Source organism: Pseudoliparis swirei, chromosome 8, assembly GCF_029220125.1.
Source record: "Pseudoliparis swirei isolate HS2019 ecotype Mariana Trench chromosome 8, NWPU_hadal_v1, whole genome shotgun sequence".
NCBI lineage: Eukaryota > Metazoa > Chordata > Actinopteri > Perciformes > Liparidae > Pseudoliparis > Pseudoliparis swirei.
In genome coordinates this window covers 9,970,522-9,997,698 of record NC_079395.1, presented here as the reverse complement: position 1 = coordinate 9,997,698, position 27,177 = coordinate 9,970,522, and the positions used below count along the sequence as shown (strand labels likewise).

Here is a 27,177-nt window from a genome sequence, read left to right as displayed (position 1 = left end):
GATGGAATACAAAACATTGTATGAATAGGCTCCAGTCAATGTATGAGGGATGGGTTGAATGAGGTACAGCAATGATTATCGAGTCCGCCCTCTGCCCTGCAGGGTTTAAGCAGCAGCTCATGCATAATGCAGAGCGTTTGTCTTTTTAGTGAGTTTGTCATCAAAGTGGAAATAGTCATTTCTCCACATGGTTGCTGTGTGCATGCCAAGCTGGTTCATGTTCAGAGGAACACGGCGACTGTATATAACACTCGTTATCATCTGGCTTAGAAACTAATCTGAATTAGAACCAGATTTGACATTCACTTGCTAAGAGACTTTAAAGACTTTAGCATTATCAAACCCCCCCCCCCCCTAGATAATTGTTCCCTCATGAATGTGTGAGAGGGTGGGCATAGCCAAGACAAGTGCCTGCATTCAAACATGGAGGTTTTTTGCACCATCTGCACAAACCACTTAATTTGCGCTTTTAAAAAATGAAACAAAATGTCTTCTTGATTTTTCCATGGAAATTGGAGAGATGGAAGAAGAAATTCCATTTGTGTGAGATGTAGTAGGGATGGCGATACTGTGTGTTTCTGGGACGAATGAGGTCATTTCGGTGTAATACTGTCTTTGAGGGTAGACCGACAGTCTCTGTGAGGGATATTACACCATCTTCTCTTCTCGCACACGGCTTAACCGTCCACTGAACTGTGCCGTTAACTGATTGTACTGTACGGGCTCTTGACCTAGAATTGAGTGTGCAGGGGGCTTGAAAACTGTTAAATTCTCAAAGGTGAGGGCGACCTGCTATCTCCTCATGTAAATGCAGCATCTCGCGGTAAACGCTGTATTGAGGCTGACAAAACCGGCAGAGGTTATGAGGGGATTGTTTGTACATTGTGGGAGCTCGAGACGGCGCTCGCACCCTCATAATCAAAACAGTGCGACGAACGGATAACGCAGGGACCAAAATGAGAAAGGTGTCTGTGTCAAGGTGGTGTCAGGGCAGTCGCAGAGATTGGCAGAACGAATAATCAGCAACAGGATGGGCGGGAGAATCGAGGGGTGAAGCTATAAAGCCCAAGACCAGCCACACACACATTTGCAAATGCTCTCCTGTCTCACACCACCAGCTCACCACCCAACATCCATCACCCAGGGAGGGCTCGGTGGATTATGGGTGACCGCTGGACCGAGATGATTCCTCTCAATGGCAGCCATTCAAGCTGGTGTGTCACCACCAATAGCACCCATGGGAACCGTGGGCGTGGACGAGGCGTAGGAGTGCGAGCCCCCCTAAACCACCTCGTAACCTTCCACCCGAGTGGCCCTCGACGCTGCGATGGATGATGATGGAGTGTTCTCAATATTCCAGTTGTTTTTTATTTAGTCCACCAGCTTTATCCAGCTCTATTTTCAATCTCAAGTTCAATTCTCTTTCAATCTTTGCTCACAGCTGCTGATTTGCAATTCATTCTGCATTTCCTATTCCATCAATATTTATACCAATATCATCCGACCCCCGACACACACACACACACACACACACAGACAGACAGTAGCCTCTACACTTGAAGCAGGAAATGATACTAACGTTGTAGGATTCAGTTGAGCTCACATCCTCGCTTCTCGCAACCACTCGCTTTCATCTTCTCCTTCTTATTTATCGTCCTCTCTTTTGCTCTCCCGCCGCAGGTCAAGACCGCAGTGAGGCGGGGCTTATTAAGCGTTTCCGTGGAGATGGCGTGCGCTACAAGGCCAAGTTGATCGGGATTGATGAGGTGACAGCGGCACGCGGGGACAAGCTGTGCCAGGACTCCATGATGAAGCTGAAGGTGCAGACTTCTGTCTGTCTGTGTGTGTGTGTGTGTGTGTGTGTGTGTGTGTGTGTCTCCTTGCTCATCGCCGTCAGATTTGGGAAAGATGTCTGTATTGTCTGTTGAATAAGTCAGGAGCTGTCTCGTCCTGTGTATGACTCACTGAAGCTCTGTAAAGACCTGAGCAGACAGAACACACAAAGGTCCAACCATATTATTCGGTAACCTTTACCTGTAAGGTTGGGTTTATATCGTGTGCAAAATAGTGGCCGCTTTGTCATTTATTTCCCCTCTAACAGGCTGCTGTATTTCTAGCTCTCTGCATTTATTCATATACTTTTGACCTTAGAGGGAAACTGGCTTCCTATGTTCAGATGCTAAACGCAATATATCACTTAAGTAGAACATATTTGCTTTTTAGTGTTTAACTGCAACCCCCCTCCATATGTCTGCCTCTTGAATGTTTTATCATGTCAGTCACAGCCTACTATTTTTGCAACAAAGTCCACAACGTTATACTTGTAGCACTTATGCAAACCGTGATAATGTGACCCAGATAATCGTTGAATCAGTGTTCTTCACAGAATGTTGCAAGTAAAATAGGTCAAATTCAGCCCTATATTAAGACGGGGAAAAGTCTGAATACTATTGATTGTGGAGGAGAGGATTCAGTGTTCTTGAACTGTTTTTGAAGTGAGTGTGCTTATGTACTTACTACTTTTCTGTTCTCGCACAGGAACCTTTTGCCTTGATGACAGTTGGCTTTTGACAACTGAGGCTAGCAGATGTAACCTAATTATATTAGCATACGCTTTATGACTTGGTTTGAAAAAACTCCAGCTGTTTTAAAACAAGAATCATGTAAAAGGGGACTTAAATTGGCACTTGATGGCTGCACACAGTGTATTGTACCAGAAGGTTGAAGCTGAAACCAGATGTCCAGATGTGAATGTCGAGTATTAATAGAGCCAAATGCACACCGCTTCAACATGTGGAGAAATCTACACAGACCTGGTTGCTGATTGGACAATTGCTGTTCATGAGTGGTTTAACTAACAGTCAATTATCAAGATAAATGACATATTACTCAGAAATATTTTGCCTCCTCTTTTCTAAAGTTTATTCTGTGTCCTCTTAAACGCCAGCTATAGGGTCCACAGTAAAGAGAAGGAAGTACTTATCACTCTCTTTGTTGGGAAAAAAGCAGCACATAAGCATCTTTGCAGTCGGTGGCTACTGGATAAACACTTTCTCCAAAAGAGGACGTATACGCATGGCTTTTTAAGTATCTTCTCACACACTTTGCTGGAGCTTAAATGTGTGGGAAGCCCCAGGAGAAGAGCAGGATAGCTGGAAGGCAAAGCCTCTCATCACCCATATCCATTCCAATTGATATGTCTAATAAGAAAACCTTTTCCCCGCCTCTTTCTGACATTTCTGCAGTGCCCTCCATATGACTTCAGTAGTCACCAGCGACTAGCCAGTTACACTCAATGGAGCAGTCGATACAGACCTGCTATGATCTGGACAGGAGATAGAGGAGGGGACGGGGTCTCTATTGAGCTGCCTCTTGTTGCCTTGAGGACTAATCCACCAAATGGAGAAGCCGATTGCTGATTGACAACATCCATCGACTATCCCGCCCTCCCGCCTCTCTCTCACTCACTTCATCTCTTCCTTATCCCTGTTGGTTGTTCTGCTCTCTATCGTCCTCTCTTTATCCGTTCCCTTTCTTTACTCCCTTTATCCCTTCAGGTCCTCTTTCTCTCCTCTAAATGTACACTTATATTATTACTTATGTAGCCTATGAGAAGATGAACAGTATATTCTCCCTTTAACGTCTCCCTGCCGAAGTAGAGCTTGATTATGTTTCATGTGACCTGTTCAGGCTTGGGTTTTAAATAAGAGCTAATCTTCATTAAAAACAAATCGGATGTACAGAAGAGGTTTACCACTCATTAACGTTATTCAGCGCAGAAGCCAGGTCTTTCTTCTCCTCTTATCTCCTCTCCTCTCTTCCCCTCTTCTCTTCTCATACAGGCTTTGTTCTGTGAAAGACATGTCAAGCACACAGGTCACGTCAAATAGAACATGGTGGAAATGTTAATTGTTTTCATTATTCGAGCTGAAAATAGAAGAAAAGGGAAGCAACTGAGATCCATGAGGGAAAAAGCATTTCATTGGCTGTTTAGTCAGCAATACGTGAAGTTGTCGGGGCGAGTTGGTCGGTCAGCAACGCGATCCATTCTGTCAGCAAATCTCACCTTATTGTTGACAGCTAGCACTTGTGCATGTCACGTTGAAGTGCAATAAACCTACTTCAAGAAAGGGGCGAGAAAAAAGGTGCTCGAGGGGGAGAAAAAAAATCTTCCGCAATAATAATAAGACTCGCTGCACAATTCGACGTGTGAATTCCTCTGAGAGTAAAGCTTCACGAAATGGCACTCGAAAGAACATTCTGTCCTATCAAACAGTATGTAGGCTAACTCCTGTCACACTAACCCCTCCCCCCACCCTCAACTCTCTCCCCCCATCTCCCACTGTCACACTCACCTGAGTCGGAAGAGAAAAAAGGCTCACGTTCCCCCTTGCTGAGCTCATATCCTTTCATCTGCCGATGTCGTTTCCTTTAATCTCCTGCAGGGAATGGCTTCATCGGCACGTTCCAAAGGGGAGCACAAGCAGAGAGTGTTCTTGACGGTCTCTTTCGGTGGGATCAAGATTTACTGTGAAAGATCAGGGGTGAGTAGCATGAGTGAGCCCAGTGGCAGAGCTGCACTGTGAGGCCTCCGCCAGCTGCTGTCCTGTGAACCTACAGTAGGCTATAGGACATCCAGAGGGCAGCCGCTGGCACGGTTCAGTTCACAGCGGCAGCCGGGGGCCGCCATCTTGTTAACCTGTCTTGCACGGTTGACTTATTAGTTTGACTGCAATATCTGTGCAGAGGGAAGATGATTCACACGGTTGTGCTGACATTTTAAGAATGTCACTACACTTTGCAGATACAAATTCCTCTCCAAATAGCAATGCAATATATGCAATAACATGCTTTCCACTGGACAGTTTGCCCGTCAGCTCAAATTGTACTCGACAGCATTCAATTACAGGTCTTCCATTTGATATTTGAGTAAACTGGTTTAACACCCTAGTGAGATTAGTGGTATACTGCGGGACCGCCTTAAGATCACTAAAGCCTGTTAATGAAAGCACAGTGAGCAATGTTATGGTGATGTTATGAGACGGGCGGTTTCCGCCTCCATCCTGGCTTCCATTCCTCTGGCGGACTCAGAGGCCTGCTGCTCCATTACAGGATGATCGAGGGGCTCGGCTCTCCCCGTTCTGGGGCGTAGTGTTGGCTAGATAGGCCCACTCTGCTCATCAACGCTAACCGATAATTAGCACTCAGTTCCACCCTTAATGATCATTGCCGCTAATGCTAATTACACCACGGCTTCACCTCAGCTGTCATTGGAGCTAAACTGATGATTATGCAACAGCGTTTGTCCTGTGGCTGCTGATCTCCACCCCACCACCAACCGTGGTCTTCTCCCCAAAATAAGACACCCATCCTTGACAACATCTCTTCTCAATATGACTGGTGGTAATAGTGGTGTGTCTTTAGCTGGTAATGAAAAAGAACATTGAGCCTCCAGCCACCACCAGTCAGCTCACCAGCTTTTGACAAGCTCATTTGTTGTTTTGGAAATCATGCCCCCTAATGCTTCTCATTTTATTTACTGATTACTGGCAGTAAATAACCCTCCACACTTAATATCCCTCTTGAGTTAGGCAGGCAGCGTCAGCAAGCTTTTAGATGGAAGTACTTTATGTGAAGCCGACATGATTCTCGGCTGAATCGAGTAGACTAGTCATATTAGTTTTGTATTATACATTAATCTGAGGCGATACTAGCGACGCTCCCCGCTGGATTTTGGCTAATGTTAAAACGAAAGTTCCTCCCCAGTGCTTATAAGCTCATCTCTGCTAATAGTGGAGTGGCAGCTGAATTACTCCGTGTGAATCTTTGTATTTATGTTTGTGAGCTTGTTCGGGTGTCTTCTTTTTGTCTATCAGCATCATTCAGGAGTTTTTGAAAATGGGATGACATTTTTCTCAATCACCAAATGTCCCAGCATTTCAAATCCTGCTGATATGAAAGATTGACATAAATAACAAGACGTCAGCTCATCCGATAGAACAGCACAAGATAAACACCATGCTGCCGTATTTAAAGGGCTGTAGTAACTATAGTATACAGTACATACAGTACTGCGTAGGGATTTGAACTGCCTTGAATCTTTCCTCCCTCTGTGTTGGTTATTTGCATTTCGCTCAACAATATGCAAAGATGTTTAAAGCAGGTTTGGCCCACTTTTCCTGCACAGTGTACAGTTATTGTAACACCCGGTTCTGTTTCTCCTGTGTCTCCTATGTTCCGTGTCTCCCATGTCTCCTCTGTGTCTTCTGTCTTAATTGTTTAATTCCCTGCACCTGCCCCAGCCACTCCCATCTCACTGATCCCTGATGTCCCACACCTGTGTTTCCCCACCTTATATATTCACCCAGAATTTGCTTTGTTCCCTGACAGATTGTTGTGTGTTTTGCCCCTTGTGTCAACTCGCTCATGACCAGTCTGGTTTCAAGTAAAAACATTTGTTCCTCAAATAATTTTAAAAAAAAAACAAGGTCCAAAAGGGGCAGGCAGAGGATCGTCGGTCAGGGCAGGCAGGCAGGATCAGATACGACAGACAGGACGACGGGAAAAAGACACGGAACTAGAGACGACAATCCGACAGCAGACAAGGGAAAGACTGACACAATATATAGGGGGGGAAACAGGTGTACGACATCAGACAGTAACGAGACAAGAGTGGCTGAGGGCAGGTGCAGGGAATTAAACAATTAAGACAGAGAAGACACAGAGGAGACATAGGAGACACGGAACACAGGAGAAACAGAACAGGGTGTTACAGTTATTGTACGTAGAAATTAAACAAAGCTTTGTTTCATCTTTCAGGGGCGCAAGACAAAGAGTTGATTCTGTGAAAACCCAATTTCACCAGGCCCACATGGTCTTTGCTGTAACACTTAACATCTCTGCTACATAGGTGCTCATGCATCACCACTCAGTCCACGAGATCAGCTACATCGCCAAGGACACGCGGGACCACCGGGCCTTTGGCTACGTCTGTGGGAAGGAGGGCCACCATAAGTTTGTGGCCATCAAGAACGCACAGTCGGTAGGTTCCTTTCCACAGTCGACTTTCTAGAGCTGTCCAAAAGTTATTTGACACGAGTCCCAGTCAAGCGTCAAGTCCTTGAAGGAATAGGATCAGAGAGAGTTATGTCTCTTTTTTAAAGCTGACCATTTAATGACACAAGATTTAACATTTTACTAACCAAATTGTGTGTTTTCATAGCTGAGACCAAGTCCATGCGATGCATCAGTAGGCATAATAATTACATATGCAAGCGGTGTGCTTGTGCAGCTGTGCAACGCCTTCCCTGCACTCGCAAAAACACTTTGATTAAAATTGGAGACGTTAATTTGTCTCAAATGAAGGTTATAGGCAGTCAAGTCCTCCTTTCTGTCCATTGTGTCTCAAGCCTACAGATGTGCACTCTTTTGTTTCATCATGCAGCTGCTGCTGGAGGAGGATTGCTATGATGTGTAATGTAGAGCAGTTTAGTAACTTATAAAAGGGAATTCTTTGTTTCTAAGGACAGGAAACTGTCTTTTGTTTATTTCCAAACCACCTTATTGTCTAATCTAAGAAACTGCTGCCAATATTAAAATGCACATCGCTAATGATAGTTTCTACTTCATTATTTTCAGGGCCACTGTATTTACAAGACACCAGTTGACCAGATAGATACTAAATAAACACGTAGAAATTGAGTTTGTTGACTGAGTGTTAATTGCTGCCTTCACTCCCGACTTTTCTTGTGAGGTCAGAATCAAACATCTTTATATTCTGCATTCACATAATCTATTCTCCGCGAGTTGGCTGACTAAAAACAATAACAATATTTAAATGAATACGTAATAATATAATAAACAAGTTATAAAGTTCCCTCCTTATAATATAACATGTTCATGAAATTGTTGAGGTTAACACAGTTAAATAAAGCCGAGTCAGCTCGGAATTTATTTTCTAATGTTTCTAAGATAATTTTCCAAAAATAGGAATAATTGTCCTGCATTGCCTTTTGTCCCTCTCACATCTCTGCTTCTGCCTGCTTGACCTCACTGTGCCCTTCTTTCCCGGCATCTATTCTTTTATTTGTCCATTTCTTCTCATTTCTTACTTCCCACTATTTGATTTTCCACATTCTCTTCTTCCTCTTCCTCCTCTCATGCAGGCAGAGCCACTTATTATTGACCTGCGTGACCTCTTCACGCTCATCTACGACATCAAACAGCGGGAGGAGATGGAGAAGAAGGCCCAGAAGGACAAACACTGTGAGCAGGCGGTCTACCAGGTAGGACGGCACATTTCAGTTTGTTTCCCATTCGGAGGAGAGATCACAAGTTATTACTCAGCCAGCAACTCATTCAATCAACAGAAATCTTAACAATCTCAAGCTTCTACTGACGTGTGTTTGTCTGCACCATTGATTTAGATGTTTTAATATCTAAATATAATGGAAATGCTACTTTTTAAAATATGGAGTCAGGTATGTGTGACAGGAAATGCACGCGTTGGTGTGTGTGTGTGTGATATTTTTGCAATTCACTATTTCATTAAAACAATATGTGAGTGTGTATTTATGTTCAATGGCAGGAAAAGACGCACTGAGACTAATCTATTCTTTTTACGTTGTTTTCCCCACTTCACTTTACTTTCTGATGAGACTCTAAATTGGGCTGCAATGTCTTACTGATCAAAAAAAAATGTGTCATCTGCCTTCTGTCCCACCACCAACAGACCATCCTGGAGGACGAAGTGGACGATCCGGTTTACCAGGTAGGTCCGGAGGCACACGAGCAGGAAAGAAACATCGCTTCACTGGTGCTGTTTTCACTCTTTAAGCTTGGAATACAAAGAAAATCCTATTTCTCATTAATTTTAATATCTCCTCCAGTCACTGATCTGCTTGAATTAATGATTCATTATAGTTCACCATTCCAGAAATACACAGTAGACCATCCTAGTGGACAGTTTTGTTCAACCATTCAACTCCCATTTGCCAGTGCAGTGTTGTAAAACCATATTTTTTGTGTTGATCTGTGTCAATGTTCTGATTTCTCCCATAGACATGCCCCCCTGACTGGTTGTTACCCCCTCCCTCCTTTCTGCCCTGTGCATTTATTTGGCTGTACATGTTTTTTCTCTCTCTCTGTGTTTGCTCACACTGAATACAGACAACACTAACTCTTACTCTGAATGCTATGTTCAGTGGTACGTCCAACCACCTCTCAGATCACCTCTGTGCTTTGCTCCTAAACTGTGTTTTGCATAAAGTCATTTCATTTGCAGCTTCCGATTATGTTGATGTTGGTTGACAAAACTCCAGACCGTGGCGAGAATCTTGAAGGAGTACTTTGACATTTTAGGGAATACACTTGTCTTTGAAACTTTCTTGCTGATAAGGTCAATACCACTGCACAGTGAATGTGCAGCTGGAGCCCGAAGCCAATTAGCCTAGCTTAGCATAAAGACTGTAAACGGGGGGAAACAGCTTTGTCTGTCCAAAGGTAACAAAAAACACCCACCAGCATCTAATCCGTGCTGCAGTGTTAAATGTGGCATTTGACTTTGATTTAGTTTTAGTCTTTTAACTAAAATTGGCATATTTATTTGTCCAATAACTAATTCATAGTCCAATTTTTGTTGTGTTTATTTTTCATTTTTAAATTGTTATGTCTTCAAAGCATTTTGAATATTTTTGCTTGTGAGCTGTGACCTATAGGAGACAGGTGACGTTCTCATCCCTCACGAGTTTGATAGTAAAGGCAGCGTTTACTCTCATACGCACACTGCCCAGTTCCTTTGACTCTCCTCCGTGAATCCAGTTGTCATGTTAAAACTCTGTTTGAACAGAACCACTCACTCTGTCGTTCCTGCTCAGCGGGCATTCACTTTAACTTCTGCCTGTTGTCATCCCTAAGCTAGCTGACCATTCAGAATCGTATTTACTCAATTGGTCATTTGGTTTGTTTTCTGGGTTGAGCTTGAGAAGAGAAGCTAAAACTTTGGTAAGCAGCATTATCTCTTGATCAAAGATTTAGATGGTTGACATTAATCCTACAATTAACTCATTCCTTTTAACATTGACTACTGACACTAATGTCAACATTACATCCAAAGGACCATATGCAATACATCTACACACCATTTTATTTATGTTAGTTTGCTGGCTGCATTTTTTTGTAGTCTATCCCAACTTTTTGGTTGCTGATTCTTGTTTAATTCTGAGCGGATTGTAGAATATTTTGGTCCATAAATCTGGTTCTTCCAAGAACTGGTAAGGTCAGATAGCATAACAGAAAGATAACGTTACTTATGGAAGTGCATCAGGTCAAACAGCTCGACTTCTGGTGTGATTCTGCAGATCAATGCAGGTTGTTTGCGTTATTATCGTAATTGGGTCATTTGTTTTTTCGTCCGTCCTTTACTTTGTCGTTTAGGATTTATTCATTGATGGAAAATGTAGTTATTTGAAGTAGTTATTGTTTCCCCGCCTCCGGTCTGAATGCTAAACGAAGCCAAGCAGATGCAGGCTCCAGCTTCATATTTACCACACAGATATGAAAAAGGGAATTGATCTTACTCTCAAGAAAGTGAATAAATGTATTTCCAAAAATGTCAAACTATCCTTTTACATTGAGATCCATAAAGGCATTCATTAACACCGATCTTAAGAGGAGATTCTGACTGATCCGAGACATCATTTATGGATCTCAAGCAAGTAACCTGACGTCTGGGTCTACTTCCTCTCAAAGAGGTGGAGCGTCATGTTGAAGGGAGACCTCCGCTAAGACCTCCACCTTCCTTTGAACTACTGCCTGACCTATGATACTTGTGCTCTTTCCTCTTCCCACCTCACTCTTTTTCTTTGTTGCTTTCTCTCCACATCTCCCCCATTCCTCTTTCCCATGCTCCATTCTTGATACAACCTTCATATGCGTGATATCATTTCATTCCCCACTCGACGGCATCCCCGCTTCCCTGTGCTTCCATTTATTCTCGTCATGTATCGCTCCCTCCTTGTATCTCTCTGTTTTATATGCCAACCTTTCTCTGTGTCTTCACATCTCATTATTCTCTGCCCCTCTACGCCTTGCCCACTACTTCTGTTCTGTAGTACATAGTGTTTGAGGCTGGACACGAACCCCTCCGTGGCCCCCAGTCAGAGGAGAGCGTTTATCAGGTACAAAGACAAGCATTGCCCCCTTTTCTTCACCCTCTTCATACCCTGTGATAGATTATAAGAGTAAAAGTACTAACAACATGACTTTATAGCACCTTTCAAGATTCATGTAAGGAGTTGCAAATGTTTTTTGGAGACAGGATTTTCTGAAGATTTAAAGAGAGATCAAAACCAAGGTTTCTGTTTCAACTTGGCAGAAGATGAAAAGCCATGTAGGAAATAACCAAATCAAACTGTGTTATATTAGGAGGTTCATATTAAACTTATAATCCATAATATTTGAATCCATTACTCTCTGCAAAAACTAAAACTGATCCCCTGTTGAAAATGGGAAATTAGCATGTCTTTTTCAGGAACACATCAGCGCTAACCGCAGTGATAAATAGATTGCCTCTCCCGTGGCTTCTTCACAATAAAAGCCACCCGTGTGTCGCCAGTTACACACTTTTATTTGAAGCAGCGGCGTCAGATGTTTCATTTGCATTAGCAGTAACTAAATACAGCTGTGATACAGTGCGCTGAGAGAGCACACTAAACAATCAGGCGATCAATGAGATAAAATCACTCGATTACATGCATGCATCGGTTCCATGGGAATGGCAGACTCCCCACTACCAATGAAAACTGCTATATCGAGAGGTAATTACTGAATGCAAATACTTAGCATCACAACAATTGTTGACAAACAACAGCAAAAGAGTCAAGTTCAGTTGGTCACCCAAAGCCTGCATATTAGGCTCCTTTTATCTATCCAACAATTTGACCTTTTTACTTTAGACCATTTGTAGGACCAGCTAGGACTCGAGGGACCTGTCGATTGGTTTAATCCTATCCCTCCTCCCTCCCTTTCTCCTCCTCCTCCTCTTCCTCCTCCTCCTACTCTTTTTGCCTCTCCGTATCCTGCGTTCCTCTGAAGATGAAAGATGCAGAGAGAGAGATTAATCACTTGCCATGCCATTTGATCTCGGAATGGACAAAGATCAATAGACTTGAGGAAAACGTAAGGGAGAGTTCACTAGTCGAGGGAACGATAGGGAGACAGGCAGTGAGGTTAAGGGCAACAGATAGTTTGAATAAATGTAAGAGAAATATACAAAGGAGGCCAGGAATCTTGGTTTTGTCAGATGAGCCAGTGGACACATACTGTTGCAGCAGAACAATAGGCTTTCTTAATTATCACAGAACCAGCAGGCACCATCGTCGAGCATTGTTTACAATCAATATTGCTTTAAGTAGAATTAATTCAACAAAAAAACCTAAAAAAATGACTAAATCGGAATTGATGAAGAAAGCTTTTTTCTTTTTCTATACACATGTTTCAGATTTTGCAACCTCCTGTTTTCTTTAATAACTTAGCCTGTTAAAAATAAAACATAAAAAGGTGTTGCTCTGTTACTTACGTTTGAATCGACCTCCAATCCAATGCAGGTCCCAACCGGTCAGCAGAAGGAAGGGATCTATGATGTCCCAAAACGCCATTTCATGACTGTAGGTGTTTTTATTTTTTTACCATTTGGTTCTTTACCATTGCAAACCTCTCTTTAACATCCTCTTGAAGGAAGCGCCTAAAGCCCCCTTTGACAGTCTCCATCCATATTATTTTGCTCTACGATATTTCATAGTTTTAGTTATTTTTTACAGCCTCCAGGCTCTAAAATGGATTTCCTAATCCCAGAACGATTAAGACAGGGCTCTATGTCTGCATCCTCTTTTTGGTGGTGAGGATGATGAAGAAACAAAGCTACATTGGTCATGCCGAGCATGCTTTAAGAGATGCAACTAATTGGTTGGTCAACCAAAGTCAGACATGTCAGCAATTTCACAGGACATTAGAGCGGCAGACTTCGTATCCAAAATCCAATCTTGTGCAGAATCTGATGCATGTCGTGACCAGATGGAGATGAAATCAGCTTGGAGTCGGTTTTCCGGTCCCATCTGATGGGTACGACGGATTAACTAGATAAATAAAGGGGTTGCTGTCCGTTTTCTTCAGAGGTTGAAGAGGAGAGGTTTGTTTTCGGGTCGAACTGCATGCGGTGTAGTCGCAGCTACATACCACCAAACACTAAGCCGGACCTTCATTCATAGCAATGCATTTTGTTCAGGAAAAAACACAAAAAGCATTTCTGATTTTGCTCCTTTTCATCAAACTGAAAATATATTTCACCTCATCCTGATAGATTGTATGATTTCTTCACCACCATGCAGTGACAACGCTGTTACATCTCTCCAATCGCCGATACAAACATTCATTCAAGACTATTTTGCCAAACATTCACTCAGACACAATTTCCATGCAACTTCTGAAAACAGCTTCTCTGCTCTCTGCTGTGTGTGTGCTTGTTGCTCAGCATATCAAACAGATAAACTTTCCCGGCCCCTTCGCTATCTCACCCAAACAGCCCATGCCAGTATAAGTAGCAGCGCTTCCATATCTTTAAGTGTTACTGCTTGTCTGTTCATTCAGTTGGAGCTTTTTGAGAGCCTTGAGCTCCCCTGATGTGTGTCAGTGCCCGCAGGGAGAGACGTCTGTGTACAGTGTTTACCTTTTTCCAAATTCAGACTCATTCTGTGACCCTCAATGGTTCCAAAGTGCCGTGCAAACTGCAATCCGCCATGTCCAGGCTTATTCAAGGAGGACAAAACACCCTGTTAGCAGCGACACTGACTGCTGCGATTCCTCCTTTTTCTTTCTTTTTTAATATTTTGTATACGTGTTTTTGTTCATGTATGTGTTATGTTTGTGCCTGTTTGTTCTGTATGTTTTTGTGCATTTTACGGTGATTCATTGTCTGCTTTTGCATGGCCCCAGAGACATTTCATGAAACTTAGTCATTCCATAGAGTCCTCCATAGCTGCGTCCCCCTCTCTTTTAAGTAGTTTGAGTAGACAACAGAGGGGACTAGAGCAGGGGTCACGTCTGCCTCTCGTGTGAGGTGGCCTCATTGTCTCGGTTGGATAGTTCCAGGAGCTTCTTCCTTTCATATATTTGATGAAATAAATACGGTCCTCTGTGTATGTATCTGCTCTCAGAGTAGAATCAGCATGATAAAGTGGCCCAAGCTCTCATGGGGGCCCCTCCTGATTGGCAGACATAAGAATATCTAATCAGAGTCTGTTTTATAGGACTGAATAGCCTTTTACCCACTCAATTATAGCAAACCATGAAAGATTCATTTTAGATCCATTATCTGATAATGAAACGAGGGGATAGTTGTTTCTTGCCGTCCACAGCACAAACTGCCTTTATGAATAGATTTCACTTCCCGCACCTTCCCACCCATACTCTATCTGGAGATGAATTCAAGGTTTCATGAGTGTGCAAATCTCATTGCCGTGATGTATCACTGGATTTTGTCTCTCTTTCTCCTTCACCCCTTGGTTCGACTCACAGAACATCAACCACTTTGATCTTTTTGGCGACATGTCCACTCCTCCCTCGGTGAGTACGACAACACAAAACCCAGCAACGCATCATTTTGTGCAATTTGTACAAGTTGATAGAACAGCATGTTAAAATGACATTATTTTATCTGTAATGTTAGATCATTGCATTCTGAGAGATCTAAATTACCTGAATATCCGACAGTACTGCGGATTAAAGATAAATGTGCAGCATGGTGACTTTCAGGTGACTTTGATAGTAGTGACATCTCTGTGTGTGTGTGTGTGTGTGTGTGTGTGTGTGTGTGTGTGTGTGTGTGTGTGTGTGTGTGTGTGTGTGTGTGTGTGTGTTTGTGCTTTCCTACCAGATGCCCCCATCCCCCGCCAACACACTGGACCCTAGCAGGAGCAGCCGACAGCAGCAACACACTGCTGAGTTGTACGCCCCCTTCAGCCCCATCTCTGTGCCGTCAGGTAGCGGCCCGCACTGAAACGCTGCATTGTTTTCCATAATATGAAACATAAAAGAGAATAAAGTGCTGCTGGGGATGTCGTCCTTTGATTTGTAGTTTGTGAAAAGCCTAGATTGACTGTACCTCAGAGATACTATAAAGCGACAGCACAGATAATGGTGATTTTGCATATTTTAGCAAAGCCATTGACATTTTGATATTTCAAGAACATTCATGAACCTCCCAACATCATTTTTAAAACAGCAACCGGCTGAAAGGCAATCTTTAAATGCAGGAAACAACTTCATTCACATAATCCTTTTGACAATGTGCCTGTCCACGATAACAAATCATATCCTTCTTTCTCCTCCTCTTGTCTCTGCTGCAGGTTATATGACCATGGGTTCGGTGCAGGCCGCCCAGTGGGCGCAGCAGCCGTTTCCTGGCCAGGCTCAGACTCTGGCCTTCCCCGTGCAGGGGCCCCTCCAGGTGGCTCAGGTCCTCCCCGGTGGTCAGCCCCTCATCTGGAGCCAGGCCAACATTTTCCCGGCCACTCAGCAGCAATGGGCGGCCATGGCAGCCTACATGCCTGCCCAGGGTGTGGGAGTGGGAGGGCACGCCATACCAGCTGCCATGCTCCAAGGCCTAGTACCCATTACCACCATTTGCCCCCACGCCTACGACATGTCGGCCCCCTCCTCTGCCATCACCAGCCCCCAGCACACGGCAGACCCAGGCCTGATTCAGATGCAGCGGAGCCTGGGGAAGGAAGGGCTCGGCCTTGACTCAGATGCAGACGAGGGCCCCTCTACGTCAGGAGCCGGAGCAGCGTGTATGGAATCTGGCGTTGCGTCCGCAGGGGTGAGCAGGTGTGGGACCCCAGGCCTCATGAGTGTACCGGACTCACTGGTCTGCAGTCAGCTGCTGCCCCCTCCTGCTGCTGCAACCCAGGAAGAGGAAGGAAGCTGTAGTGACCTTGATCTCTCTAGGGTGACCTTGAGCCCAGGGACATCCACATCCCTGTCGACTGAATCACGTAAGAGTTCGTAAATGTTGTCTTCATACATAAATACATGTTACTAAATCTCCATATGTACCACTTTATTAGAAAAGCATTTAAAAAAACATCATTAGCCTTTCGGGCTGGATGTCCCTATGAATGGTGTCACAGGCTGGATGTCCCTATGAATGGTGTCACAGGCTGGATGTCCCTATGAATGGTGTCACAGGCTTGATGTCCCTATGATTGATGTCCCTATGAATGGTGTCACAGGCTGGATGTCCCTATGAATGGTGTCACAGGCTGGACTATTTCAACATCTATCCGATCCATTGCTATCACATTTTGAACAGGCATTCATTGTTCGCAGAGGATGCATCCCCCTGACGCTGGTGACCCCTTTACGGCACATTTGTGGTTTTGAGTGAGATTTCTCCAAAAGTATTGAATGAATTGCTTTGAAGTGCAGTAAAAAAAAAAGAGCTGTGAATGTAAGAAACCTCAGCAGGAGCATCTGAGGAAGGATCTTTCTCCTAGAGCGGACAAACTGCAATACATCCTGTTTGTACAGATTATACTGACATAGTAAAAATACACTAAGGACAATGACAACGTTAAACATGTAGAAAGAATCAAGTTGCCTGAGCAACTGCAGGTGTTGCCAAACAGACCCCGAGTCACACAACCTCCTTTCAACCAAGGAGAACCAGAAAGCAGCACAGCTCAAGAACACCTTCCTCCTCGGGAGAGAGCCACAGGGACAACATGCACACAAGGGAGAAAGACACATGAGGAGAGGCTAAATCTATGGAGATCCAGATCCAAACCTCAGGAATGAGGCACCGACATCGACAGTTTTAGAGGCTTGTTTGCTTGTGGGCCAATAAACACAAAGAGGATTAGCGCGATGCAGTGGTTTTCAGAAAATGTGCAATATTCAGGACAGACATACACATATATAAGAATAAGCAAATAAGGTGAAATGTGTGTTTTAGGTTTGGATTTAAAGGCCACAACAGAGCCAGACTGTCTGATGTCCATACGAATATTATGCAGGGAGTACGATAGGAAAAGACCCTGCGGCCTGCCGTCTTCTTTTTAACTCTGGAAACAGAAAGGATGCTGTATTCTAAGAACGGAAAGCGCAGGATGGAATATAAGGTTTAAGGAGATCAGACAGGTATGAAGGAGCATACATGTTAATCAAGTTTTGCTTTGTTTGATAAAGTGCAGTAGGATGACATGCAATAAAGGTCATGATCTGGATTTGAATCCACTGCATCTCAGTATAGGTTATGCATGTTACCAGCTCGATGCTAAAATCTTTTCACTGAGCAGACTTGCATCAAACAAAACTCAGTAAACAAAGTAATATCCCATTTTATATCCTCTTGCTGTATTTACTGAACATTTCATATTTCCTCTCTCCACAGCATCCACTCCAGCTCCTCAGCAGAGCTCGTCTTCAGACTGCCCCCCTTCACAGGCCAGTGACCCCCCCACCGATCACTCCCCTGTAGACCCTGAGGGTAACTGCAGCAACGCCAAGGAGGAACAATCGGTGAGCTCCGCCCCTCTGGGTCAATAACTGACTGACACAATGCTATGATCTATTATTGTCTTATAGATGATCTGTGCATGTGCATTGCATGTAATCACACACAAATTAGGTGTCATGTAATGAATATGGCCAAATGGGATTGATTTTACCTGTTTTATAAAGCAAAATGTCAAGCCAATTAAACATGAAAGGTCAAAGATGATTAAAGTGTCTTGATTAGATCATGTCTAATAAGGTATAATTGTGTGTCACAGTAATTATCCTAAATGTTTTGCTAATGTTTTTCTGGAAAATATGAGAAGTAAAAGATGCACTTTTTCAGGTCTCCACATGCTGGAGGATAACTGATTCTGCCAAAGCATGTCACGTGCAAAATAGAAATCATACAGCTTTCTCCCATTCTTTCTCTCAGGGCTCTGGTGATGCAAGGTCGATCTCTCCGGTGCCCAGTGGAGCTCCTGATCCTCTGCAGGATCAGACCTGTCCACAGGATGACAGCTAGAGAACCACGCACACCTAGTGGGTATACACAATCCCCATCTCTGTAAAATGTCTGTGTTTGATACATCTGAACAATCTTCACTTTCATCCATTTTCGCCACGGCTCTTTTCATCTCCAATGTACAACGACGCCCACACCCCCTTGAATAGTTTCATAACCCAGCTCTGTGTTCCTTGATATGCTTTATTTTTCCATTTCTCTCGTTTCCCCTCGTCGACGAGTGGTTTGCTGCCTCTTGGGAAAGAGCCTTGGTTTAGTTCAATGTTCCTGTCATTATCAACCAAAAGAAAGACAAGGAAGGCACAAAGTTGCCACCTGGTGGTGAGATTTGTAACTGCACAAATGCAGCTTCATGATTTGGTCAATTGGTTTGTCTTCTAGGGGATGGAAGCTCTCAAGGCCAAGACAGAAGCTCACGAGAAAGAGAAGAAGAGAAGGACGAGTGAACAGCAGCATCTCACACAGCTGGATTACACAGATGTGTTCGGTTTTTTCAACGTTCAAAGGACATTTTGGCAGTTCTGTACTAAGCTGGCTATCCTCGGATCTGCTTTCCTCTCGAGGCCACATACTCTACTGTACTCCTCAGCATGACAACCAGACTTTGGCTTTATCGTCCAATCAAAAAACCTTTCAACCAGGAAGTGACCTTTGATCTTTGACCGAAACCTACGGCAGGAGGCGACTGCAGCCTCCTGTAACGGATTAATGAGTTTATACCTGTGAGGATGCATTAAATGGCCGCGGTGACACTGATGATGCTAATTCTTTTTTTGAGCCTTTTAAGAGGAGCAGCGTGCTACTGTATGCGGTTGACCTTTGTTTGTCAACCGCCACCAGCAAAGACTGTGCGCAGCAGATGGATTTGCCAAATGTTCTCATAGTGTTGCTCCACCGATTTGGCCATTTGCATGAACAGACTTAATGTGGATTCAGCGGACTCAGCTGTGAGCCAAACTGTTCGCTGCAGCTTCCTTCGAGAGCTGAAACTAATTTTAAAAAGTTTTGATTTCTTTTTCCTATTTTATAAGCTGTGAATTCTTAGTTGATGACGCAGAGTCATGAGAGGTATCGAAATGACTTTGAGGTATCAATGTGTACACTTTGCCAAACATCTATTTTGTAAATAAGAATCTGCCCAGTCCCCTATACCTGAGCCTCTGTGCCATAAGATAGCTCTCTGCCTCTTGGATGCCATCTACCTGTGTTTCTCTCAAGCAATGCCCTACCAGCACCTCCATTTTTTGACGTCTGGATGTTTGTTTCGCTTCCGCAGCCATTTATTTTTCATTTCCAAACATATCTTTGTTTCTGTTTGGGTTGTTGAGATATGAACTGTGAATCTGTGTTACATGCTCATTCAAAATACAGCCTGTTGTACCTGTCTCACTCGTTTTTAGCTTGAAAGAAATGAAGGGGTTGAAAGAAAAAAATCCTACTTCTCCTTCAAGGTTTCAGGTTTTTATATTTAGTAAATAGGAGGCAGATTTTCCTGCATCTCTTTGTTTTTTTCGATATTCTACATTTCCAGCTGAGGTCGCATTGTTTACAATTTGCCTCTTTGAATCATATCTCTGTTTTGTTTCTTCAATAAATAAGCAGAATAAACCCACACTGGCTTAATAACCTTGAGCTCGGAGACAGTAGAGTGCATTTCTATGCCTTATCAGGGTTTTTTTCTGTTCTTGTCAGGTCATTTGTAAACAGTAAACAGGTCATTGTTGTAACTAAGCACTTGGGCATATTGTAGGTCTGCTCCACTGAATCAAAATGGTCAAAAAGAAAGGCAACTTTATATAATATGAACAATAGAGATATCACTATTATCTGCTAGTCTTACAATAACAAATGGTAACTGTATCCCTGCTTGTGTAAGAAAAATGAAAATTGTCCAAAATATTTTGTAAATTTTATTTATGGAATTAAGAGTTGTCATGAAAAAGAGAAAAAATGACTTTTGTACGTCTATGACTTCCCCATACACTGTACCCATGCCACTGTTCAGTCACAAATAAAATATCATGTGATTCCCACTTTTCTGCCTAGTTTTCTTTCTTTAAGCCAATGCCATCGTTCTAATAATGTACCTTCTGTAAAGGTCACAACAGCAGCCAACAGAGGTTGCTCTTCTCAAACTAATTCTGCAGTAATCCTCCATGAGGTCAGGTAAATGTGACGCATTTTATTTCTCTTTTTGTAATGGATATATTGCTTAATCACACAATGTCTTACCAAATTGTCACTAAGTAAACTTACAGAAAGTATTCAAAGCTAAATGCACTTAAAGTATTAAAGTGCTCATTAGACTGGCCCCTTTTTCTAATATTTAACTATATTAATGCATCAGTGTGTAATCAGTATTATACTGTAGCTGCTCAAAATGGAGCTAGATTTCAATACCTCATACAGTTAAGTGGTGTTTTTCAGTGGTTCCCAACCTCAAGGTTCGGCCCCCTCCAAAGAGTCACAAGATTAATTTGAAAGGTCATTAGATCATTCATGTAATGGAAAGATAAAATTCATATTGTAGATACAATTTACCTATTTTAGCCTTCTATTTTAGCCTCTTAATGACATCATCTGAGATGTTTCGATGGGAACTGCTTAAAACTCACACACATCTGCTTTTTGTAAGGGGTCACATGCCAAAAAGGTCGAGAACCTTAGGTTTTATCTTCAGCAATACCTTGTATTTCACAAGTGTGTCATATTTTTATGTTTAAGTAACTCCATCTTTTAAATAGAGGTAATGTAGAAGAATCTAGAAGTACAGGTAGTTTAGTAATTACACTTACTGTTCACGACTGTCCTTACGATCATGGATTTACTAATCACATACTAGTGCACATACTAAAAGGATAACATATCTTATGATTGTGTTTGTTATAATTATAAGTAATTATGAGCAGTAGCAGTATGTGTACCAGATATTTGGTTCGTATTTATGTTGCTTTTCACAGAGTCGGTGAACGTCAGTGGAGCCAATTGATTGTGTCATTCTGTAAAATCCAAAGTTTTGTGAAGGTGAACAAAGTTTAAAGGTCAAAAGTACAGAAACATGACTCGATTGATTTAACTATGTAACAGGAATTCACTTTATTACAAAGCCGTAATTTTTCTCCGCTTTCATAGATTATTATACAAAGATATATTTTCTTGTTATTTCAGATTCATCCCATTCCTCTGGGTTGAAACCAATGGAGTTTAAGATAACTGTGAATATGGCCAGAACTCCTTGATTAAGCGTGCCTATATATTCACACCTGCTTCAATAAACCTAATGTCATACCTCATGTGTGTTCATTACAAACTGACAAGAGAATCCCACAACACCTTGTTTGGTGGATCCGAGGCCTGCAATCTTGTGTATCAACCTCTGAGTCTATAGCAGCACTGAGTTCATGTGCAGGCCAGTATTGATCAGTTTGCGTTGACATAGAGAGCTGAGCAGTTCACAGTCAGGCATTACACACAACTATGCTTGCTGTGGTGATACGGATGAGTGCACTCAATGTGCAGTGTGGTCTACTCTATGTTACTTTGATACTGCTAAGGTAGGGTTTTTATTTGTCGGATAGACCACCTATATTTTAATGTTAATTTCCATTTGGGTTCATATAACCTAATTACTGTCAACTCCAATATAGTATTTATCATGTTTTTCAGTGTGAGATTAAAAGTGATTTATTTCACTTCCACACTAAATCCTGTCATATCGCTGATTATATGTAATTCAATCAGAAGCTAATCTTACAGACATTTGTTTTTGAGAAACTAAAATAGCTCTTAAAAATACCTGTCAGTAAATAAAATGTCACTTTTGTTTTGCTTTGATTTTCATCTACATTTTCACAGCAAAGTTGCCGTCACAACAGCGAACAATGAAGAGCCTCGTGTTCGTGAAGCTCGTTCAGTGGGCGATCAGCTGGTAGTTCATCCTGTGGACTGTGTTTTATCAGAGTGGAGCTTATGGTCACGCTGTGACACCTGTCAGAAAAAAAGAGTAAGTATGATACAGATAGGTGATCGTGGGCCCTGGGGAACATTACAGGTGCAACACATGCATTTGTTGTCTAGCTAACTTAGCTTAGCATAGCGACTAGATACAGCTGGCCTGACTGGGATCAAAAATCACAAAATGCGTATACTAACACATTTATTAACAAGTTGTATTTTGATTGTTTTAATCAATCCAATCCCAAAGTGTAAATAATAACAAAACGCCATAGCATATGTATTGGTTGGGTTAAGTAGGTACAAGTCTCCATTGGTTGACTCGCTGATCCTGACCAATAAACTGTCAGTGTTTTGTTTCCTTACCGAGCCACACGAGCTGTTTCCTCTATTTACAATTCTTAGTGCTAAGCTAAATTAGCGAGCAGCGCTGCTGCTAGCTTTAGCGCAGCAGAGTGTTAGCAATCTTCTCCTCTCAATCTTGGCATTCAGTATAGTTCCTAAAATGTCCAAGTTTCCTTTTCACTGTTAACATTAACTTAACAATCAAGCAAATAAATTCAAGAAATATAGAGAGGAAAAGTTCCGGCTTCACGGACTGCAGTGAACTAAACATATCTGTCTTATATCTACCTGCACTTCTGGCCAAATACATTGATCCAACCCATTGTAATTGATTTCTGTTATCATAAATGGCGTTATATTTTGATTAGCATGATTAGATTCAGTGCTAGGATTGAAAGACTGAGCATTCGATATATGTTGACCCGTGAGTGCTGTTTTTCGGTGAGCTCCTCTGCTGGCAAAGGTCTCGGCTGATGTACTTCAGTGCTCAATCTCATCCACTTTACACGGAGGCGGGATTAATAACCTTGACATGACAAAGTGAAAACAGCCCTCTAATGGGATTTCGGCTGTTATAGTTCCCTGAAGCACTTTCCACCGCATCCGTTGGGTAGTGGCGAACCTTCCTCTGTGTTTCTCTGACGGTTTATGTGTTTCTCTCCCTCGACCATTCAGTATCGCTATGCTAAACTGGACCAGCCATCCCAGTTTGGAGGGCAGCCGTGCAATTTTCATGACAGGGAGGAGGAGGCCTGTGACGTTTCAGCCCGCTATAAATGTGACAATGTTCCTTTATGTGAGGGATTCCTGTGCACCCAAACAGGTATCTCCTACACCCAGCCCCTTATACTCGCTCCATTTTTCCCCACTGACGTTAAGCTAAACTAATTGGCTGCTCACCAAGATTGATCTCTTCATTGCATATTTTTCCAAATTGTCAAACTATTGATTGTATCACTTTTCAGAAACAACTACTAAATGCCATCCACCTATTTCCTCTCCTTCAGGTCGCTGTATTCCCAGAACTCTGCAGTGTAGTGGGGAGGATGACTGTGGGGACATGTCAGATGAAGCCGGCTGTAAGAACGTTCCCAAGCCCTGCAGGCAGGCAGCTGAAGAGTATTGGGGAATCGAAAACCTTGCCAAAGGGTGAGTCACGTTCCAATCAGGCTGCAATGAGTCCCAGTAATTTTTGAGGACTTACATGAACACGTTGCTTTTTTCAAATCAGTCGGCTCGCTGTTAATGCTGTTGCTGTCACTTATCTTTCAGAATCAACATTTTGAACAGTCACCTGGAGGGAGTGGTGCTAGATAACAGATACTACGCTGGCAGCTGCTTGCCACACTACATCGAGGACGTCAGATTCAGAAAGCCTTACAATTTGCAACAGTACACTCTGCAGGTGTATAATGAGCATTGAGTTGGAGTTGATATACAAGATTAGGATGGTTTTTTCATCTCATTCTTTTATCTGTTGTTCCATGTTCACAGTAAATTAATTGCTTATTAATAAGGTCCTGCTTATTACAAACTAAAAAGGAAATTTTGCTTCTCATGTACTTCCAGACAAAAGGCTCTTATGATTTCACCCTGCAGTCTTTTGAGTCATACTCTGACTACAAGGACCACACCATGAAGGAGCGCTCAACCCAAACCACTGTTTCCTTTGGCTTTGCCATTCCAGGCGTCGCTGAATTTGGCTTCAACTACAATAATGCCAAAAGAACCAAAGCCGAACAGAAGATTCGCCGTGCTTCGAGTAAGGTGAGATATCTTTGGTCCTGACCTCTATACAACCTTCTGATTTCTCAAAAACAAAACAGATTCAATTCAATTCAATTTAGTTTATTTGTTATAGCCCAATTATATCACACATTACAAATTTGCCTCAGAGGGCTTTACAATGTACACATACGACATCTCTGTCCCAGGAACTCACATCGGATCAGGAAAAACTCAGTTGTTGTGTGTTTATGTCTTTAAGACATGCTTGAAGTTTAGCGAGCTGGTTGGTCTCTTCTTGTTTGATCGATAGATATAATTGAGTATCATCTGCATGGAATTAAAATTGGTCCGAGCACAGAACCTTGTGGAACTCTGTGATTAACGTCGGTGGTCATCGAGGCTTCATCGTTTACAAATACAAATGGAGAGCGATCTGATAAATACAACTGATCTGCGAACACTTTCTCGAGAGGAAGGGAAGGTTAGAGATCGGTCAGTAGTTAGCTGACATCTCTGAATCAAGAGTGGGCTTCTACAGGAGAGGTTTAATTACAGGAATGTGCTACATGACCTGTTGACTGGATTCATGATTCATACAAACTCGCAATTATTCTAAATATCTACAATCTTCACCTGAAAACAGGGAATTATTCAACACCTGCCTCCCACTGTTTCTTCTCTCAGACGAACAGCTTTGTGAGGGCCAAAGCAGAACTGGAGTTGGCCCAGTACATGTTGAAGTCCGATGATTTGATGCTCCACCCTGAGTTCCTGCAGCGCCTGCGCTCCTTGCCACAGTCTTATGGTTATGGGGAATACAGGCAGATCTTCAGGGACTACGGCACCCACTACATCACAGAGGCAACCCTCGGAGGAGACTATGAGCACACCATCATCCTGAACAAGGAGAAGCTTGAGCGGACAGGTAATGCATGTTACTGCCGAACTGGAGCCAAATCAAGTGTGGTTTAATTGCTTTGTTGTGCTAATTAACCATTACAGTGAAATATTGACCCTGGTGGGTTAATTTCTTGAATTATAAATATGATTTTGAAAGGCAGTAACCACTCACTGACTCCCATTGCTCCCTTTTTTATTCTAGTTTATTCTTTGGACGACTTTAAACGCTGTACGGAGTCAGGCCTTAAGGTCGGGGCCAACATATACGGTGTTTATGTGTCGGTGGGGGTTCATGGTGGATCCTGTAATGGTGTGCTGAATGAGATGGGAGGTGAGGTTACACCTTTTACCTAATTGCATGTCAAATATGTTCTGTTTAACTTCAGACACTGGTGCTACAACTCTGAAGTAATTGGTCTCTCCCCAGAGGACATGTTGAATGGCAGCATGGTGGAGGACTTTGTGTCTGTAGTAAGGGGGGGGAGTAGTGAGTCCATCACTGCTTTGGTGTCTAAAAAGCTTCCCACCCCCCAGCTGATGGGGCTCTGGGGCGAAGGCGTGCGTTTTAACCCTGACTTCATTCGCTCAACAGTAAGTTTCTCTGTATTTTGCTTAATCCCATGCATTGCTTCTCTCTTTGTTCTCCCTTTTCTTCTCTATTTCTGCTTTCATCCATAATTATTTTGAGTTCAGGGAACTGCAGCAAGAGTCGATTAGTAATTCTCTCTTATCGATGTGTTTCCTGTCTCCCACAATATCTTGTCACATTAACATAATGAATACCTCTTTTTCATCTTACTTTATAACTCCTTCTTTAAATTTGCAGCAGTTATAATACTGGAATTTGATCTGACTTATTGATGCAGAAACATTTACAAGAGGTCAGTGTTGGTATAATTTCAAACACGTCAGAACATCTTGACTGATTTATGGCAAGTTGGAGAACAAACTGCAACTGTGCCAAATATAAATAGGCTCAAGTTTCAGCCCTTGAGGGGCTTTTCAGTTTGCTCTATCAAAAGAGATTTTAATTTTGACGGTACATAGATGGTTTAGTAGTCACATCTGTTTCTCATTAGACACGGCCGCTGTATGAGCTGGTGACCTCCAGAGACTTCTCCCACGATGCCACCTTGAAAAGAAACCTGAAGAGAGCTCTGTCAGAGTACCTGGCCGAGGCGAGTCCGTGTCGATGTGCTCCATGCCACAACAATGGAGTGAGCGTTTTGAGAGGTACCTCAGAGGATATCATTTGTTGGTGTTCATGAGAAATATATTTTATTTATTTATCTATTTCATTTAGTTATTGACTGAAAAATGTAACATCTTTATCGCGTTTATTATTTTTTGCGCCAAAGCTTAAGGTTTATGGAACATCATCACCCCTAAACGGATAGCAAAGGAAGCCAGTAACATCAACAGAGTTTGCCCCCAGCATTTTCTTTTTAGATTTGGTTCCCAAACCAAACGTAATAGTGTACAAAGTGCCGGAAGATGTTAACAGTGGGGGTAATGATAGTGATTATGAAATCTCATCATCTCCATCAACAGGCACCAGGTGTGACTGTGTGTGTGCTGTTGGCTACTCTGGGCGTGGCTGTGAGATCACTAATAGACGAAAAGGTAAGCTCTAGAAATCCCAAACAGTGCATACAACTTAACATGTTTTTTCTTTCATTGCACAAACACATAGTGAGATATCGACATATTAATATGAGAACTGACTCTGCCACTTGACAGATTTAACCATTGACGGCAGCTGGAGCTGCTGGGCTGCATGGTCATCGTGCGATGGAAGAACAATGACGAGGAGTCGACAGTGCAACAACCCAGCACCGAGCGAAGGAGGCCTGGCATGCAGAGGACTGCAGCGAGAGTCGACTGAATGCTTTTGATATCTGCTCAACAGCACCGTTGTCAACCTTGACATAACGTTTTATAAAACCTTCCTTGAAAGCAGAAGTTTGGTCTGTGGTGTTTTTGTTTGTTTTTAGACTTATAGTGTGACAAGATGAATCAAAAACAGACTTGACCTGACTAGCTTTCCTCACTAGACTTGCCTGAAGCTCTGACCTGAATTCAGCTCATGTTACCCAAATGTAATCTTCACATTCAAGGCGAAATCTCATACAAAGCATCTAGAGTTTTAATATCCAGACAGAAAAGCACACAGT

General features: G+C 42.6%; 2 protein-coding genes across 6 annotated transcripts in view; both read left to right on the top strand.

Annotated features, from left to right (window-relative positions):
- Positions 1-20,109, top strand: part of dab1b (DAB adaptor protein 1b) — a 45,645-nt gene extending 25,536 nt beyond the window's left edge. For 3 of the 4 annotated variants that reach the window (XM_056421508.1, XM_056421507.1, XM_056421510.1), the window contains 13 exons: positions 1,681-1,820; positions 4,446-4,544; positions 6,911-7,042; positions 8,166-8,285; positions 8,732-8,770; positions 11,112-11,177; positions 12,606-12,665; positions 14,572-14,619; positions 14,930-15,035; positions 15,402-16,049; positions 17,447-17,574; positions 17,987-18,093; positions 18,458-20,109. In XM_056421508.1, the coding sequence (XP_056277483.1) occupies positions 1,681-1,820; positions 4,446-4,544; positions 6,911-7,042; positions 8,166-8,285; positions 8,732-8,770; positions 11,112-11,177; positions 12,606-12,665; positions 14,572-14,619; positions 14,930-15,035; positions 15,402-16,049; positions 17,447-17,574; positions 17,987-18,076 (1,676 nt within the window). In that variant the 3' untranslated portion in view covers positions 18,077-18,093; positions 18,458-20,109. The remainder of the gene's footprint in view (positions 1-1,680; positions 1,821-4,445; positions 4,545-6,910; positions 7,043-8,165; positions 8,286-8,731; positions 8,771-11,111; positions 11,178-12,605; positions 12,666-14,571; positions 14,620-14,929; positions 15,036-15,401; positions 16,050-17,446; positions 17,575-17,986; positions 18,094-18,457) is intronic. The other variant, XM_056421509.1, reaches the window with a different exon arrangement.
- A 1,409-nt stretch (positions 20,110-21,518) lies between these two features.
- c8b (complement component 8, beta polypeptide) lies at positions 21,519-26,965 on the top strand. 2 transcript variants are annotated; one of them, XM_056421333.1, is made up of 12 exons: positions 21,519-21,630; positions 21,932-22,079; positions 23,051-23,198; positions 23,383-23,524; positions 23,648-23,780; positions 23,945-24,142; positions 24,788-25,028; positions 25,206-25,334; positions 25,413-25,594; positions 26,083-26,236; positions 26,555-26,626; positions 26,744-26,965. In XM_056421333.1, exons 1-12 carry the CDS (start codon positions 21,554-21,556, stop codon positions 26,896-26,898), a joined length of 1,779 nt encoding a protein of 592 aa, XP_056277308.1. In that variant the 5' UTR covers positions 21,519-21,553; the 3' UTR covers positions 26,899-26,965. The 2 variants fall into 2 exon arrangements, with proteins under 2 accessions (XP_056277308.1, XP_056277309.1); XM_056421334.1 differs by having other exon boundaries at positions 21,520-21,630; positions 25,431-25,594.
- The last annotated feature ends 212 nt before the right edge of the window (positions 26,966-27,177 follow it).

Excerpts from the sequence above, each read along its gene's own strand:
- c8b (XM_056421333.1), top strand. The coding sequence starts at position 21,554 with ATGCTTGCTGTGGTGATACGGATGAGTGCACTCAATGTGCAGTGTGGT. Across the intron at positions 23,781-23,944 it reads TGCAACAGTACACTCTGCAG|ACAAAAGGCTCTTATGATTT; the intron begins GTGTATAATGAG and ends ATGTACTTCCAG. Across the intron at positions 26,627-26,743 it reads GATCACTAATAGACGAAAAG|ATTTAACCATTGACGGCAGC; the intron begins GTAAGCTCTAGA and ends GCCACTTGACAG.